At 51.9% G+C, this 18311-nt stretch overlaps 6 protein-coding genes across 6 annotated transcripts; 2 read left to right on the top strand and 4 right to left on the bottom strand.

Moving 5' to 3' along the window:
* Positions 1–81: 81 nt before the first annotated feature.
* AtWU_04593 (uncharacterized protein) lies at positions 82–2292 on the bottom strand (the record flags this gene model as incomplete). Its single annotated transcript, XM_035499704.1, has 1 exon — positions 82–2292. The coding sequence occupies one exon, from the start codon at positions 2290–2292 to the stop codon at positions 82–84; it is 2211 nt and encodes a 736-aa protein (XP_035355597.1).
* A 1449-nt stretch (positions 2293–3741) lies between these two features.
* AtWU_04592 (arylsulfotransferase family protein) lies at positions 3742–5688 on the top strand (the record flags this gene model as incomplete). The annotated part of the gene is made up of 2 exons (XM_035499703.1): positions 3742–4146; positions 4210–5688. The coding sequence occupies 2 exons, from the start codon at positions 3742–3744 to the stop codon at positions 5686–5688; spliced, it is 1884 nt and encodes a 627-aa protein (XP_035355596.1).
* Positions 5689–6008: 320 nt separating this feature from the next.
* On the bottom strand, positions 6009–7512 carry AtWU_04591 (NMT1/THI5 family protein; the record flags this gene model as incomplete). The annotated part of the gene is made up of 5 exons (XM_035499702.1): positions 6009–6680; positions 6741–6890; positions 6942–7113; positions 7189–7264; positions 7503–7512. 5 exons carry the CDS (start codon positions 7510–7512, stop codon positions 6009–6011), a joined length of 1080 nt encoding a protein of 359 aa, XP_035355595.1.
* Positions 7513–8633: 1121 nt separating this feature from the next.
* On the bottom strand, positions 8634–10967 carry AtWU_04590 (glycogen [starch] synthase; the record flags this gene model as incomplete). The annotated part of the gene is made up of 4 exons (XM_035499701.1): positions 8634–8751; positions 8827–9022; positions 9075–10437; positions 10503–10967. The coding sequence occupies 4 exons, from the start codon at positions 10965–10967 to the stop codon at positions 8634–8636; spliced, it is 2142 nt and encodes a 713-aa protein (XP_035355594.1).
* Positions 10968–13728: 2761 nt separating this feature from the next.
* Positions 13729–14062, top strand: AtWU_04589 (uncharacterized protein; the record flags this gene model as incomplete). The annotated part of the gene is made up of 2 exons (XM_035499700.1): positions 13729–13821; positions 13886–14062. 2 exons carry the CDS (start codon positions 13729–13731, stop codon positions 14060–14062), a joined length of 270 nt encoding a protein of 89 aa, XP_035355593.1.
* A 405-nt stretch (positions 14063–14467) lies between these two features.
* On the bottom strand, positions 14468–17822 carry AtWU_04588 (vacuolar protein sorting-associated protein 54; the record flags this gene model as incomplete). The annotated part of the gene is made up of 3 exons (XM_035499699.1): positions 14468–14651; positions 14703–17544; positions 17603–17822. The coding sequence occupies 3 exons, from the start codon at positions 17820–17822 to the stop codon at positions 14468–14470; spliced, it is 3246 nt and encodes a 1081-aa protein (XP_035355592.1).
* Between the last annotated feature and the right edge of the window lie 489 nt (positions 17823–18311).

Raw genomic sequence — 18311 nt, 5'->3', positions numbered from 1 at the left:
GAACTTGAGACGTACATTGCATACACAGCTGTCCACTATTAATTTACGATTTGTTGACCGTACAGTAGTCACACCCTCGTCCTACAACATCTGCCCAAATCCCTCAGCACGAACATTCCATTGGGCCGGAAACCCCGGTGCAAAGTCCTGCTGACTGCTGTTTGTTGCAGCATCCCAACCTCCAGCCATCATCGCAACAGCCAACAAGAGGGCTGAACTTCCAGGAAAGTAAGGGGTTGGTGCCTTGGTCCCCACCGGCATACCCACGTCGTCAAATTGGAAATTCGAATGCACCAGATACTGCACCGCGCCGTCTACGTCTCCCAGCCGTGCCGCGTTCATCGCCAGCATGGGGAAGTCCCAGCCCCAGCAGGTCGTGAAGTTCCAATCACTGGCGACTTGGGCTGCGGTCGCCGATGCGAGTGTTTGGTTGATCGCTGCGGTTGGGGGCAGGAGACCGTAGATGCCAGTGAGTGCCGGGTGGTCGGTTACGGTATCAGGGTCTGTCCACATATGTGGGATGCCTTCGTAGAGTGTGTATGTGAGCACTTGGTCGCCCGTCGTTTCGTCTACAGTATAGACGGTTGGTAGTGGTGCAAGGTTGTCTTTGACGTGTTTCCATTCCTGCGGAGCTTGCTGGCCACGTCGGGCTTTCCAGGATATGGCTACATCGAGACCGAAGTGCCAATATGCCAACTCGAAGGTGGGGTTTCGAGTGCTGTTGGGTGGTGTATTCTCTGAGACGGGGTACATTGGAGGGCCGAGATCATATACGCTTGTTGAAGTGTTCCAGAAGGCATAAGATGCCATGAAGTCTGCTGATTCTGTCAGTACGTGGTCCCATTTCGCTAGGACATCTTTCGTGTTTCTTCCAGCATGTCTGGCAGACTGATACTCCGTCTCTGCGAAGTAAAAGACATGGGGTTGCTGCCATATGAGCAGGGCGTTGATCTCGCCCGGCGCAGATCTCCCGCTTGGGTCGCTCATCTTGCCCCATCTCAAGCCGCTATATCCCTGGTCATCTGCCCTTTGCATCGACGAGGGAAGAAACCGATTGTAGACACCGATGCTCCGCTCCAGTAGAGGGAGTTTGCCCCAGGGAGTCCAGTGAGCGGAATGCCATAGATACATCTCCATATGAAACTTGCCATACCACCCGTTATTTACTAGACCTGATTCTTGCGGTGGATCATGTCCGGCCTCATTGACTGCTAGCAGGTATTGGGACAGAATCACGCGTCTTTGGATTTCATCTGCTGTTGCATTCGCAGTTTCCGTCAGATCTACGAAGGCACCCGTTTTCCAGTAGGTTGTCCACCATTGCTGACATCGTGCAATGATGGCATCAAAAGATAGCGAAGTGGACGGGAAATCATCATTTGGAGAGAATGTTGCTGTGAATTCAAACGCTCTCGTATGGTTCCCGTTCGGCCGTACGACATATCGATGAGAATTGGGAACTCTGGAAACAGACACATTACTACCACTCCACTGCAATGTGGTGTAGTAGGTGGTGTTGTCGAGGGTGTGCTGCACCTGGGCCCGGTTACCATTTCCTGCATAGTGCAGGACCGTTGTATGATTTGAGACAGCGTTCCAATCCCCAACAAACGGGGCTTCGAACTTATTCTCGTCTGTGGCATACGGATAGTCAAAGAAGACTCCTAAAAGGCCTAGCAATAACAGTTCGGATTGCAAGCGCACTGCTATCGTGTCCGAGCTGGGGTCGACGCTGGTGGTAATGGTGGTCAGATGGCCATCGATAGTAAAATTAGACTGCAGAATACCCTGGTAAACATCCAGCTTTTGCGACTTATTCTGCAGGTCTTCCTCAGTGTAATTGCTGTAATCTCCGCCGAAAACCAATCCGATGCGACCTAGGTTGATACGATGTGGATTGGCAATCAACCACTGAGAAATCTCTGGTTCTGCAGGGTTGGGCATATCATAATTCACTAGCCGGTCATGCGTCCACCAGTCCAATCCCGTGAAATCTGATGGTGTGGAGTTCGCAGGCAGTGACGAATTGTGCCATCCCCAAGAAGAAAGAATACCGTATGGCAGAAAGGTCTGTAGCCCTGTAATATCTGCTCCGAATGCGAAGTCCCCATTTCCCACCTGTATTGGGGTGCTCGTCGAGCTGGCATTGCGGCGAGGATTGAACCTGGATACTACTCGTGCCCGGTCAATGGAGGGTGGATGTGGAGACTTCGGGGATATCCTAGCCTCGCCGACGTTGGAGAAGAGATAAGGAACTAGGCTGAGTCTCGTCAAGGCTAGTGAAGGCCGCATGATGACGATGCGGTGCTAGTCTGCGTAGCGGAAATGTCCTCTTCCAGCATTTTTCCGAGTCGACTTTCATGATAGCCTCGATTCGCCTCTTATAAGTCTCGCACACCCCTCATAACTTCCATCGAAAGCCAGAGGGGTTACAGCTATTTCACAGAAGGCATTCCACGAATCAAATCGGGCAGCGAACATCAAACCCAGCAATGAAATGCCACGATCTGGAGAACACTGGTGTCCGTGCCGATCTCCGCACCACATCTCGGGCCAAACGTTGCCGAAGGGATCGGCTCTGCAGTTCCTGCTAGACACATTATACTCGGAGTTAGAAATGATATGACGTGAGCATTCTTGAGATTGGCGTGTTGGGAGTTGCGATAGTGTAGTTATCAGAAGAGAAGACCAGCAATGTAGAGAGATAGACACTTCGGATGACAAAAATGGAAAGATCCATCCACGTGGGCAGCACCTGACCCTGTACCTGCCCTTTCTTCCACTACATCTTCAACTCAGTTTCGACTATCCTTGCTACCACTTCATTACATACTGGCTGTGAATTTCAGCAGATTCTGGTCACGAGCATGAACTCCTTGTCCCGGTCAAGTTCCGATATACTGTTACCCAAACCTTCCTGGGGCAGGACTCGATACCCCTCAACAGAAAACTAATCTAATTCAATTTAGCAAGAAAGCTGTGGCGCCGAGTGGAGTCGGACTCGTCCAAACTACCAGTACAGGGCCTCCAATAGGCACTGGTGATTGGAGATTATTATTATCGAACAGGGCCAACCGGCTACGTCGGACAGAGTGGGACGTTGCCCATCCAGTTGTGCTTGGTTAGTTGGTTGATGAATCCCAGCTAAAAGGCTTAATCACAGAGTCTTGAATCATGCCAGAGCTATCCCATTCGTTACGCTTATCCCATCGGAATTCCGTGTCCTCTATACAGGGGTTGAACGATAAAGAGCAGATACCAGCCATTGAGGGGATCCGAGCGAAAGTAATGGCCGGCAGAGCTTCTTGTTCCATCCATCCTTTGCTGTGGGACATTCGCGCCTGACCCAACAAGGAAAATATCACCGGGATTTTCTCATCATCCCAACAGCATCCACTACCTCGTTGGATGAATCAATTAGCACTTGCTCTGGCCATTAAAATTCTGGCCTAGAAGAGCATCTCGTCATTTAGCCTGCCATTGTCTGGATAGTCTGCTGCTGCCGGCTTTGGAGCAAGCCACTACCGATGGGCACGGTGGATCTCCCGCGCCCCCATCGAGGCCTTGAAAATCGTGCCAATTCCCCTACCTGTCCTCCCCTATAATCATCATGCCCTTCTTCTCCTGACTATCATTCATATCTTGTACTTGCCGTTGAGGCGCTATTTTTGATTAACAGCGCCGCCTTTGTGCAATTCAACGCATGTCTCCTGAGCGCTCGACGTATTTGCCCCTTGCGCCATGATTCCGGGCACTCTAACCGTCACGCTAGCGGCCTTTCTGTTCCTGGCCTCTGCCTTGGCAGATGTAGGACCCTATTTCGATTCTGAATTGTACGAACAGGGTAGACTGGGGTCATGGCCCATTGAGACATATCGTTCGACTTCCACCGTAGGCGCAGCCGTCAACTTCCTGCAGTATGGGCCACAATGCAGAGATGACAAGTATTACTTCATCTCTCCGCGCGGGTATAGCGTGCATAAACCCGGGCCGATGATCCTAGACCACAAGGGTCGCTTGATCTGGACGAAGCCCTACGGCCACACCTACAACTTCAATGTCTACAACTATAAGGGTCAGGATTATTTGACGTTCTGGGTGGGCGACGACGGTAAGGTGGGACACGGCGAGGGCACATACTACATGGTACGGCACCTTCTTTACTCCGCATAGTAATGGGGCAAAGCAATACTAAAGTCTCCAATAAAGCTAGACTCGTCGTACCAGGAAGCTTTCACCCTCAGTGGTGCCAATGGACTTGCAGCAGATCTTCACGAGTTTCATATAACCCTCGACGAGACTGCAGTTTACACCATCTATGACATCCGCCCGGCAGATATCCGGGTCGCTGGCGGTCCTGAGAATGGCTGGATCTGGGATGGAACGTTCCAGGAAGTTAACATTGAAACGAACGAGCTCCTCTTCGAATGGCGAGCCTCCGAACACTTCGATATCGCCGAAGTCTATCGAGGTCGCGAAGGCTCAGGGGAGGATAAGGAACGCCCGTGGGACTATTTTCACATCAACAGCATCGACAAAGACGCAAAAGGCAATTTTCTTGTCTCGGCCCGCTACTGCAACTGCCTGATCTATATCGACGGTCGCACAAGCGAAACTATCTGGACTCTAGGCGGCAAGCGAAGCAATTTCACCGATCTTTCAGGCGGCGCAGCTACTAATTTCACCTGGCAACACCACGCCCGCTTCCGCGACAACGGCACAGCAATCACCCTCCTTGACAATTCGTCTCGCGGCAGAGGCGCACCCCAATATCCAAGTAGAGGCCTCTATCTCGACATCGACGAAACCAACATGACCGTGCAAGTCCGACACGAGTACTGGAACGAATACCCGATAAAAAGCCAATCCCAAGGCTCCATCCAAATCCTCGACAGCGGCAACGTCCTAGTCGGATACGGCTTCAGCGCCGCATGGACAGAATTCAGCATGGATGGCGAAGTCCTCTGCCACGCCCACTTCGCACCCGGACGAGACTTCCACACAGGCAAAGTCGTCTCCTACCGCACCTTCAAACACCCCTGGGTCGGCAAGCCGAACACCCTTCCGGACTTCGAAGTATACGCCTATCGCGCCGCAGCCAGTTGGAACGGCGCCACCGAAGTCTCACACTGGGTACTAGAAGGCACCAACGAAAAGATCTCAGAAACAGCACAGCCCACTTTCCTATCCGCCGTACCAAAAGACGGCTTCGAGACAGTAATCCCCATCCCGAACGACACCAAATTTAAGTATCTACGCGTCCGCGCCGTCAGCGCAAAAGGCGAGACCCTTGCCGCTAGCAAGTTGGCAAGATGGGACCCTACATCCAACGAAGCAGTCGTAGTGAGTGGTGATAGCAACGATCCCTTCTTTGGCGACAGTGACAAAATCTATGCCATTGTCATATTCCTCACGATTGCGCTGTTCTCCACGTCTGCGATCGGCGCGTTTCTATGGTTCGGAGTCAAGAAGGGCTATCTTGTGTCGTGGTTACGCAGCCGTCGACGGGACGATAAAGATAAGGAACGCGGGAACTTCCAGCCTTTGAAACGCTTCGGTGGAGATGAGGATCTGAGTGATGTAGAGGTGGAGGATAGTGTTGAGTTTTCGGCGTTGTTGGGGGATCAGTTACTGGGTTCGGGGCCAGATGTGGAGAGGGCGGGGAGTATGGATGTTGTTAGGAGGTGATGGTAATTCGTTTTTGGATTTTGTACTTGCATGTTAGCGAGTAGATCATGTGTACAGCATTATATCTAATTCTCATTTGGATTTAGAGTATATAGCGTGGGTTGATTTACTTCCATAGGATGAATGGTCTCCTACGAGAGAAATTTGATGTTATGTTGGAAAGATCGTATGATAAAGTGCATTTAGATTGCAATCATACTAAAAGAGTGCGTAAGCTAGCACATCCAGCTAGACTCATAAGGCGACCGTTACATAAGATTCATCTCTGCTCCAAGAGTGTCAAGCGAGCAGGTTCCTTCTTCGGGCTGACCGAGAATCAATCAAGCCTCAGAAGCAACCTCCAACCGCTTGTAACCACCCTCAGCAGCGACCTTCTTCTGCAACTCGGCCATACGCTTCTGATCACCAAGGGGATCAGTCGAATCAGCATCCAGTCCCCAAGACAAGTAGTCATTGGTGTAGTTAGCCACGAAGTCGGAACTCAAGATGCCCAACCGCTTTCCATAGTTGGTCACCTTAGCCCAGTCACGACTAACATTCTTCAAGTCACGACTGAAGTAGGCGAACGACCGCTCAAAGATCTTCCGGTTAACCGGAGTGCCCATGATTGGCTTCATGTCCACGTACTCCTCGAACGCGCGGGCGGGTTCAGCCAGAACGTAGTCTGTAGCGCGCTTGACGGCCCGCATGAACTTCTGCACTTTCTCCGGGTTGGCGGCCAGGAAGGCGTCGTTGGCAATGTACAGGATCGAGCAGAAGCAGCAGCATCCGAGCTCGGCGAGCTGGTCGATGCGCAGCATTTGCACGTCGTCGCGGGGTCGGCCCTGCTCGGCGAGCCATTCGGCGAGCTCGACCATCTGGACGTTCTCGAGGCCGATGCCCGCGTCGATGTCGCCGCGGATGATGGCTTTGGTGACGTTCATGCCGCACCGGACGGCGGTGTAGTCGTCGGCGGTCATGCCGTAGTATTTGGTAAGTTCGTCGATTTGGATCTGTGAGGTGCATTGGTTAGGATCGGGTGGTGGGGTGGATTGGGAAGGGGAGCGACGAACCTTGCCAAACTCGCCGACGTAGCCGATCTTCTTGCCCTTCAGGGAGCGGAAGTCTTCGGTGATTCCGCTGTCCTTGAGGTAGACAACACCGGTGAAGGGCTCGTCGAGGAGAGAGCCGATCGAGGTGACGGGGAAGTTGCGGGCCTTGGCCTGTTGTTTGGTTAGCTACTGGTTGTAGAAAAAGGGAAAGTTAGCTCCTACAGCAAGGGTATGAATCATAGCCTTGAAGCCCATGTCAACCTTGCCGCTGCCGATGATCTCGGTGACATCGGAGGGGTCATTAGGCTCGAGGAGAGCAACCTTGAGGCCCTCTTCCTTGAAGTAGCCCTTGCTCTGGGCGAGGTACAGGGGGGCGTGGTACGGGGTCGCGTGCCTTGAGAGAGCGCAACATTTAGCATATATTCTATGACCTGTTTGAAGCAATCATAATGGAGATCCCAATCCATACCAGTTGGTCAGGAAGGTGATCTTGTCAGTAGACATCTTGGCACAAATACACTCAAGTTGAGGGTAATTGCAAAGGTCTGGAAACTGTCAGCAACAGAGAGGGATGCGAGATCCCTCTCATCTTTCTGTAGGTCTAATAATTAGGGGACAATCAGTGCCACGCATGTCCTTTCGCTAGTATTATCTAGATCAAGTTTTGACAGTATAATCTCAGAACGACCACACTTCTGCCCCCAAGCCAGGAGGAAAGGGGCAGAAGCACGAGCCGAACACCTGTCATGCGCGAGCAGTGACTGTTATACTATTGTACGATACCTTGACCCATCTGAACCCATAGCGAAAAGACCCGGAGTCTGATCCTGTGTGCGCGGCCTCATTGTGAGTCGTACCGGACGGTTGGCGAGGGAAATTGTTGGAGAAGGATGATGAAGTTATTCAGAATGAATACAAGGGTAGGTAGATAGTGAGAAGATTGGAAGATGAAGGAAAAAGAAAGCACAAGGGAAGGAGGGGAGAAGACGAGGCATAAATGGGAAGCGGCGGGGTCGAGCGAGACCCTGGACTAAACCCCACTACTAACTTTAGTTATCCGCGATTCGCGTCGTCTTCCCTCACCGAGAACAACATCCAGGACCCCCACGAAAACGATGCAGATGCCTCATTGGAGATCCTCTCACCGGAGTGGTGTGCTCCTGACGTTCTTTCCGGTTCTCCAGCAGTAACCACCTCATCATGAACCTTGTCGCATCCTTTCCCCCGCTTCGAGACCCGCTTGGAAGCACAACGGACAAGGTTATTATGACTCAACTCTGTATGGTTGGCTGGACTAGTCTCAACAACCGGATGTCTTCGGTCACGGCTGGCGGGTCTAGACACTCTTGAGGAAGGATCTGCTTTGACTCTGCTTCGGATCGGATGATCAGCCTAGCTGCTTGCGCATCGTCGCTCTCAACGGGGCCGATTATCGGTTACTGCGTCGGTGGGCTGCACACAATGAAGGTAGCTCGGAGCTTGTGATAATTTTGGGACTGTAGGGCTACAACATAATCTTCATCGTGCATTCGACTATCTCAACCTGGACCTACTGCGGTAGATTCCAATCAGAAGATACAAATTCGCTGGCTACAACGTTGATGACATATGCAAATGAGGGATAAAACAATGCAAGAATGGAGAGATTGAGCAATGCGAACGGAAAGGAAAATGGAACAACAAAGTGAAATGCCATGCTGACCAGGAGCGACGGGCTAATGCAGCTACCATCGCTTCTGAATGAAGTTCGCTTTCAATAAAATGGCAAGGGGGTGACCAAAAGCGGTATTTCACACGCGGGCGATTAGTGAGAGCAAGTAAACTCGAACACGATTATTCCACCAAGAACGGTACCTCGGACATGCAAGTTATTCAGAATTCCAGGCTGTCGCGCTGGGCTATCCTGTCAGTCGATCAACTGTCTCCATTGACTGACAGCTGATCGAGCGGCGACGCCGGACGGTCGGCATTCTTCTTCGTGCGTAGGGTGAGCGGAAAGTAATGGTCATCTGGCTCCTCTTCCTCGCTAGTACTAGATAAAAGTCGTCGTCAGCATCGATGCTCCTTGTGTTATTCCTACACCGGGGAGCTGGGATGGTGGACTTACGGCAGTCGCCATGCGACATAGTCCTCCGTACTCAAGCCTTCTTTCACCTCCTGCAGGGAGGCAAAGTCCCCGGGAGTCATCATACCAGAACGATCTCTCGGGGAGCCAGGTACGGATAAGGGTCGCGATATCTTCTGCTCTGTGCCACCGATTACATCGTAGACATCATCGGGAGTGCCGAATGACGAAGGATAGGCTGCATAACTGTGTGAGCACTCTTACATATAATGGCTGGGAGATACACATACCTCGACGGAGTGCCAACTGCCGAGCCTTGACATACTCCAGACCCATGCGCTTCCAGTCCAAGAGGTCACTCAGACGCTCTGTCCGGTTCCGCTGGTTGATCCGTTGGCGCCGACTCTTCTGGGTAAAGTTGAACATGAATTCCGTCAGTTGATTGACCGAGTCATCCACGCCTTTCATGCGACGGTCCACAATATAGATGCCATAATCGGACGAATTCTCAATCAGCTCCTCCATGTAGCAACCGAATCCAGACAGGTTTGTGGTAATACTCGGGACACCCATCACGGTACATTCAGCCGGCGTGTATCCCCAGGGTTCGTAGTACGAGGGGAACACCCCAAGATGGGTACCCCGAACGAAGTCGTCATAGTCCAAGGGTAGCACCGGGTTAGACGAGTTCAGGAACTCCGGGTGGAAGACAACCTTGACCCGGTCAGACTCGTGGTTGAAAAGTTGGACACGGCGGATCTGGTTCAGAATGGGATCTTCGTGATCATTGTACATGTTATGCGTGACAATCGGAGGCAGGGAGTGTCGCTTCATGGCGAAGAGTCTGCGACGCAGTAGCACACGATCTTGGCTAGCCATCAGGTCTTTCTCGTCCGGCATGTTGTCGCCTTCCTTCCATGCTAGACACCGCTCGTACATTCGTCTCCCAATGCCCTTTTCGATCATCTCGATTGTGTCCTTCAGAGACTTCACAACAGCTTGGCCCTTGAGCGCTTCAACGGTCAGGGATGACGTCTGGGCAGGCATGATAATAAACGCGACGACGGTCATCTTTGAGCCGGCCTCTTTCAGACGGTGATTCAAACGCGCCAGGCCCTCGATGAACATATCCACTCCCTTGTTTCGGAACTCATAGCGTCCGGCGGTAAATACGTAGAGGGTATTGTCCAAGTCAAAGTTGTTATGACCATAGAAATGTCCCCGAACAAAATCATTGATCTTCTCCTTGGACTGCGAATGTAGGTTCTGGAATTCATGGACAGCCGAGAACTTCTTCACGTTCAGTCCGTTGGGAAGCACTCCATCAGGCTTACGTTTGAGAAGATGCTCACTCTCAAAGGCCGTGATATGCGACACAGTCGTGAAGACATCAGCTGTGTGTGCGGCAGCTCGCTCAATGCAGTAGCGGTGATAGATCCCTCGTTTGCCAGCTTCCGCATCCACATCGAAGTACTGGAGGTTGTTGTAGAAGTCCACAGACCCGGCGCATAGATACCGACCGAGCAAGGTCGCGTGGGTGGTGAATATTGTCGTCAGGTCCATATGCCGCTTCTTGGTCAGCGGCAAGGCGACACCAGCAAGCCATTCGTGGAAATGAGCAACCACTGCACGGCGACGCTCATGAGCGATAAACTGAGTTGATGGTCATTAGCATATGCGCACGTGCAGTCAGCGGTCCATGCGCTTAGGTTACGTACCTCTCCCAAGAACCATGCCACCAGGTAGCCGAAAACAATGGCTTCATTGGTCTCGGTATCGGCAGAAGGGGACGGAATACCAGCTGCATTCCAGAGATCGCCTTTCCACTCGTCCAGATATTTGTAACCAGTGCCTGTGTCGATAAGAAGCACGCGCGGAGCACCCTCAATCAGCCAGCGACCGTAGACGATCTCGATCCCGCGCTCCTTCATGGACTGGATGGTCTCGATCATGCGAGGATTTGACGGAGTTAACTCCTCGACCTCCACAGCTGCCGAAGCACGATTGAGAGGACCGATCAGGGTGTAGCGGTCGCCATACTCAGCGGTGGTCACGGGAGCTTTAGACTTGAGCACCGAGTAGATACCTCCCACCCGGTTGGCCACTTCCGTCGCTACCTCGAATAGAATGTGATTGCGAACATCGCGCTTTATGGGCTCTTGGCCATTATCCTCACTGGCCATGCTTGCTTTGAGAGCGCTCAGAGGAACTGTAGCGCTGGAAGGGTTATGAATAGCTTAAATGAAAGAAGAGAAAGCAAGGAAGAATAGGAAGAGAAAGACGGAGCTGTAGGAGAGGTAGAAGAAGGTAGGAGTAATTCTTTAACTGGCGCAGAACACGAGGGACAAGCGCATCCGGGGGGTGGCAGCAAGCTCAGCAAAGCTCGAGGAAGAGGAGAAAAGTTGAGGTGACGTGCGGGGGAAGAACAGGCAACGGGTGGCGGGGGGAAAGAAACTAAGGGAAAACGAAGGGAATATCAATCAAGCAGGGAGCAAGTGGTTGGACCGCAAGGAGGGGGTTCCGATTCTTTTCATTTCACTCCCTTTCCTCCAACAGGTTCAATTCACGCTACGAGACAGCATCCTTCGCGCAATGGCCCGACCAGGGTGCCGGGAAAAGCTCACCGAAGGGCCCCCGTGCTATAGCCAAGGTTTGGAGAGTTGCACGGACGCATCCCCGGTTCTGGCTTGATGGACCACTGAAGAGGGAAACCCCCCGGCAAATGACAACCCCGGTTGGTCTGTCGATTGCAGAATCATCCGACCAGATGATGATGATGGGTTGCAACGTTCCAGCTGGGAAGCTCGGACTTGCACGACCCTGCTATCTGCGCCCATCGCGCCTACAGCTTGGTGGAAGAGAGGGAGAGGGGAAAAGGGAAGTTTTACATTGTTGGGAGCTAGTCGAGCCGCCTCCCTACAGGGGGTTCAGACACCCGGTCGGCTTGTTGGTGGCACAATGCGAAATTGAAAATTTCCCCTCAGTCAGGAACCCGTGAAGAGATTTTTATTTTTTTTTCTTACCTCCCATTTGGGGAAGAAATCAATTGCAACCGGAAAAGGAACGAACTCTTTCCCTGATAAGAACCATATATTCACCCTCAAGACACGTACCAGATTTCGTCTCCGCTTGGACCAATTCGGGGCAAATCTGGGGAAAGCTGCCGTCCCGTGACGTCACCAGTCTCATGTGACGCCCGGCCTGGCTGCCTGGGGCCGCCGATAAACTCCCGGGCCTCCTCAACGTATCACTTCGCTTGCCTGCAGCCACCAGCTGCACCGCAACGACAATCATGGGCGGGAAGATCGCAAGATTATCATAGTGATGCTGGTGGCAGGGTTCTCCGCGGGAGACCACTTCATACTGGCTTCGTATTCGCTGCAATGGCTTTCGCAAAGATTTCATGCCAATGCAACCAGCGATACTCTCAACCGCGTGTCTCTGCTTCGTTGAGCAATGTCTAAATATGGTCTGGTCTGCGCTTTGTCCTCGAGAAAGCTTACCGATAACGGTATGTCCCGAAGGACGATATCGGTGTTCCCCTGGTCCATGAAAAGTATTTGCTGCAGTGGATAGCTATCTGTGTGTATATCAGTTCATGCGTCAAAGCTTTGTTGCTGCGGCAAATAGTGTTCAGCTCTGCCACATCTGCAAGATGATAGCTACCCCGCGCGGATGCGCTTCCCTCTGTAGGTTTACGATCCGCATCCAGATCTACATTCTTCGCCAGTGAGCTTCAGAGCAGCCTAGATACCATGAACGGCGCACTGACGCCTTTATATAGCTCGGTGGCGAGTATCCGTGCTTTGCTTGCCTTGTATGCAACCTAAGGCCATACATGATCATCAAGATGGTGAGACATTGGCACACTGGCGATGTCATAGTTGAGCCATAAGTTGACTCCGGTGAGTTCGAGTCGTATGTAGCCACTCCGCACGTGGTATGCAGCAGCCATAGATGGTACCTTGGTACTTCTTCGTGCTGGTGAGGCGGAGAACATGGTCCCTGGACTTTTACTCAGTAACCCTCAGACTCGGAATCACGACGGCTGGCTGTTAGCGCAGGGCAGAATGCTATATTCGAGTATCCCACCACGTGGGAGGCATTGAACAACACGGCCAACCCCTGTCGCTTATTCTCACTTCATCAACAAGTCGGATTGAGTTCTTTTGGTTTTGAGTTTTAATTTAATGGAAATTTAAGTCACAATGGCATCCTGTTATCTACAGATATCCCAATGGGAAGGCACACCCAACAGACCATTTATGCGCTTATATTCCATCTCAAACTACGAGCTGCCATGTTCCTCTTCAATTAGAAACCCAAACACAATAACACCTCTGTAGCACATATTCACACTAGATAGTAACATTAAAAACCACATAAAACAGACAAAACTACCTACCTGCCCGAACGGGCATACACACACCACTGCACCAACCCTCCCGCCGCCAACTGAACCAAGGCAGCCAAGGCACACGACATCACAACCACAACAACCACAACCCCATAACAAATACCAAGAAAATATCTCTGAAACATCTAATCACCATAATTAAAACATGGCATTTACCTCAATTCCCCAACCCTTACTTGATCATAATAAGATGGTACCTGTCCTTCCCAACCTATCGATGAGATCATAAGTGGGCCCGTACCCGGCACCGATGACTTCACGATGGTGTCAACGCCAACAATCTGGGCCCCGAATCGATGAACACATCACCTTGACTTTTGGATATAAGTAGGGTTGCAGTAACTGTTCCATTGCAATCATTCAGACTCAGATTCAAAACGAACAACAATCTATCTAACTCCCACAAACAGACCTTATCTCCATCTTTACTACATATATATACATACACAAGGTACGCTATATACTTACTATACACCACTGCGTGAATTTACCTCTCAGCTCATACTAAGTACCTTGCAGCCATCAAAATGCCCCGCGGAGCCGAATACGACAACGGAGTCATCCAGTCCGACAACGCCATCGAGGCCGGCGAGACCAAGGTTCATGGAACGAACCCTGCCGTATGCAAATTACCCCATCTCAGCTTTTCAGCAGTATACACAAATGCTAATAATTCTGCTACAGAACGACCACCTCAACCGCGTCCAGCGCACCGCTCCCCTTCCCGAGGCCGCCCAGAGCAGCGGCGGCGAGTACAGCATCGGCGGCAGCTCAGGTCCGAACAAGACCGGTAGCGGAAAGGGCGGACACGAGCCCAAGACATTGGGCGATAAGAAGGGATTGGGGGCTCACCAGGCATAAGCTATAAAAAAGCATTGGAGTTCGGTGATTGATGCATGAATATCATGATTTAGGTACCTCTTTTGGGTGGATATGTATTAACAGTCTATACTATATTATGCCTTTCACTAGTTATTAGTGAAGGTGATGATGATGACCTCCGGGTTGAGGTCGAATGGAATGAATTAAATAAATGAACTGAATCTGTATAATTGTTTTGAGTATCGGTGTGGTGGGAAACGTTCCTATTAGAGTCTATATAAATATGGTCACGGTCTTCATGTGTGTGCCAGGTAATGTGAAGAAAATCATGGATGTGAAATAAATAAAGCCTGTACAGCCCTGTACCAGGAGGTACTGGGATCTTCTGGGGTAAGTTTGTGTCATGTACATCTGGGCCATCAAGGCCCGGATAATCGCCTCCGCTTAGGATTGTTTCTTTGATGAGCCGTTAGAATCAGGCGACGACTTTCCGGACGAGTCGGTGGCATCCTTGGATTCTGTGGCGATCTTCTTCTGCTTCACTAGTTCGACGAGACGCTGGCCCAGATCGCCGAAGCCGTCGATCTTGCCGAGCTTCGTCTGCAGATACTCTGCGTCGCGTTTCAGTCTGGTCGTATAATTAGCCTACATTGAGTCAACCATGCGGTGGCACACATACCGTTCTTTGCCAGTCTCCGAAGTCACGGTGACCTCTTCGAATGCCTTTGTCCACTGCTCTCGGTAGCTCTTGAACACAGGATCCATAATCATCATGACCGTCATATCGGGGAGGTGCTTGCTCAGCACCCGATGCAGCGTGCCGGTTTCCTTCGCCAGCGTTTCCATATAAGGGCTTACACCACTGCCCCCTGCAGGTGCGTTCCAGTCAATCTTCTTCATGGCATTGACATGGATGGCAGATCGAGATCCCATGATATCCACGAGTTTCTCGTGGATTCCGGACTGATGTTCCTGATACAGTCGCTTCACCTTGTCGAATTCGCCCATTAGCGGGCTGGAAGGCGCGTGGCGGCGGACGAACTCTCGGATATAGGGAACCAAGGCAATGATGAAGCTTAGTGCTTGGGACGACAGAGCCAAGTGCTTTGTGGTGATGTTCTTGAGACCTGCGCTTCTTGTAGCCCCGGCACCCAGGATCAATTGAGAAGATCGGGAGTTAAACAGCTTCAATGACTCCAACAAACCAGGCGCAATGTCCTGCATCATGCTGGGTATATTCGCCATGAGATATTGATATTCCTCGATGCTCTTCATCATCGCAACAGCAGACTCGGACAGAATGTACTTCTGCTCGTCGATCACGGCACTGCGCGTCTTCTCTTTTCCGGATCCGTTGACAGCGGTTGTGCTGGCCGGAGACGGTTGTCGGCGTTCGTTCTCGGGCAGCCAAATCTTGGATGCGTCGACCCACACTTCAATATCTCTAGTACTGGCGCCGAGGATACGATCGAGAATAGCATTGTCGGCTTCTCCAAAGTCCCTTGCATCCCATCGATCCGCATCCATTACCTCGACCACACGGCGTCGCTGTCCATCCCCGAAGCGATTGATGTAGTCTTTAATTTGGTTGCCAACAACTGTCTTCAAGGCGGTACCGCTACGCCCGGAGATTGCCTCACACTCATCAGCGAAGAGCCGGTTGAGAGTGAAGTACTTGAGGAATTCATCCTTTGGTAGCTGAGATGTTTGTTCGGATCGAACCTTCAGCACCTTGGTAACCTGTGATTGCGCAATATCAACGGCTTGGCCAAGAAGGCTGGACATATCCAAGACCTGCAGAATCTCGTCCTGTGCCACAACGGCTACAGGGCCCGGTGTTGCAGGTTTGCCTGGACCTTGAGAATTCGGGCTTGGTGGCCCGGACTTCACGCCCAATGCGGCCGGATTCTCCAACCCACTGGCAATATCAAGAAGAACCTTGACTTGAACACTAAGTCTCCGCAGCGACTCACTGATACCAGTGTATACGCGAGCAAGCATGTTGTATGAGTCTTGGGCATCCAGAGCCCGGAGGTTACGCGCGAGGATGGATGATTTTTCCTGCTGGCTGAGCTGCTGGGACTTCTGCGTGGACACAGATACCACTGACTCGTTATCGTCATCACTCGAGCTGGGCATGTGTTTGCGGATCAAGCTCTTCATCTCTCGCAGAACCGCGGTCTTGAAAGCGGTCGCTGCAGGTGTCGTGTGACGCACGCGAGCAAGGCCGGTGAGATGCAGGTGCAACCGGGACCGTAACTGGTCATCAAAGGCCATATATGCTGGGGCTTGTGTAGCCCCTGTACGCTGTCCTCCCCGCTGCCGCTGGAACGCAGAGCCCCATCGTTGTAATGTTGTATCCAAAGGCACGTTTTCGACATGCTGCCTCAGGTCGCCCAGCAGGTCGCTCAAGAAACGGCTCTCATATCCTGTGCCAATGCGGTATCTCAGATGTGCCAGGTCGTCAGATGCGCCTTCCAGGGCCTTGAGCTTGCGCAAATCGATGGCTTTTTTCGGTTGCTCTTGTTTCTCGTTGCCGTCGGGAGAGCCAGGGGTATACTCTCCGGCCATCAGTCTTTCCACCTCTTCTAATCCATCCGCAGCCTCTTCGATTTTACCAGTCTCGACTAGTTCCTCGCATCGGGAAACCGACTGGACGACGTCACGGAGTTGTGATACTGCATCTGCAAGCATACGCACATTCTCTCTCCTCCGTCGCAAATTCACAATTTTGAGTCCACCCAGTGCCATCTCACGGTCAATCTTCTGTAAATCCTTCCGCAGGACCTGGATCCGTTTCACCGAGTCGGCGGCTTCTGCATGTAGCTCCCGCAGTGACCCCAGCGCAGTGAAGAAAGACTTAGATGCAGTCGAGATAGAAGAGATAAGGTGGATTTCCACAGTGTCCATGTACCACGAAAGCTTCTCTTGTAGAATGGCATTCGTAGCCAGAGCCTTTCTACCCGTGGGCGCCGGTTCCAGGGCACCTCCATTCTCGAATTTATCCTTTGACGGTGTAACAATCTCAGACTTTTCCGAAACGACATCGAAGGTGCGTGGGTTCTCTAGGTGGAAGTCATCCTCAAAGTAGACCGTCGGGATGGTAGATAGAGGTGTGATAGCATGACCGCGACCGCGACCGGCAAACGACCGCTTCCGACCCCGGGTATCGTACGGAGAAGTTGCTCGTGAACTGGTTGAGATGGCCGATGGTCGTCTCTCCCTGGACCTTGGGGCCAACGAATCTGATTCCTCTGCCTTGGGTGAAGACTTGTCGCTACCCCGCGCTAGCTGCGACTCCTGATCTCCGGCGCTTTCCTTTGCTTGTTGGAAGACGTCGTACAACGACCCAACTTGCGACAGGTAGGCTTCAAACGCTTTGGGATCCACATGCGGAATGTTGGTCAATGTGACAGGGGGTATATCGCGGGTAGTTGGCGGCTTGTATCCGGCGGAGGGGACAGCGGTATGGGGAACTAGACCGGTGCGGACAATGGGAGGTTGCAGGAGAGTAGAGATGGCTGCGTCGAATTAGCATGCGATTTTCTTCATAGAACTCCTCACTCCCATAGGTCGTACCATTTTGCCCGGACTCAGCTATCGATCCATGACGGTGGGAAGGATCCAAAATACCCCCGATACTGGCAATCGAGCTGGCAGTCGACCCTCTCCTGAGAGGGTACCTTTGAGTCGACGCACGCGGCGATTCGATCTGATTTAGCGAGAATTGAGACAAAGAGGGAGTCGATGCGCCTGAAGCCAAGCTGTCAATGGACTTCCGGGGGGTCGCGGACGACATATTGTCGATAGCGGATTAGCGACTCCCACAGCCACCGTGCTAGTAGTAGTACTCGGGAGAACGAACGACGGTTAACTACACATGACAAGGAGATCAAGCTGCAATTAAAAAACGAAGGGGCATTAATGGCGTCCAGCCAATGATCCCACACTGCCAGGGTATGAAGCCTGTGGTCTCAAGAGGAGAGAATGAAAGCCACGCCGACAAAGCCCGCTTGCAACGTCACCCTCGACCCTCTGATACGGGGGTTGGTTCATGACAGCTTCCCCCGATCCAGTATGGCGCCAGGCCCCGAGACCGTGTCCACTAGTCTGCTTTGGGAACCCCTCGGGAAGTTAGTATCTCCGGCTGCCGGCACACAAGTCTCGTGCTTGTGGACGTACTCCAGAATACTGCCACACCGCACCGCCAAATTTTTAACAGAATCTCAGATGAGTTTTTTGAAGCTGTATGTTTCCAAAATCCGCTAAATCCGAGGTTTTTGCGACG

The sequence above is a fragment of the Aspergillus tubingensis genome, assembly GCF_013340325.1.
Source record: "Aspergillus tubingensis WU-2223L DNA, scaffold_6, whole genome shotgun sequence".
In the NCBI taxonomy this organism is placed as follows: Eukaryota; Fungi; Ascomycota; class Eurotiomycetes; order Eurotiales; family Aspergillaceae; genus Aspergillus; species Aspergillus tubingensis.
Note: the sequence above shows the minus strand (reverse complement) of the source record. Positions and strands in the feature narration are given on the sequence as shown.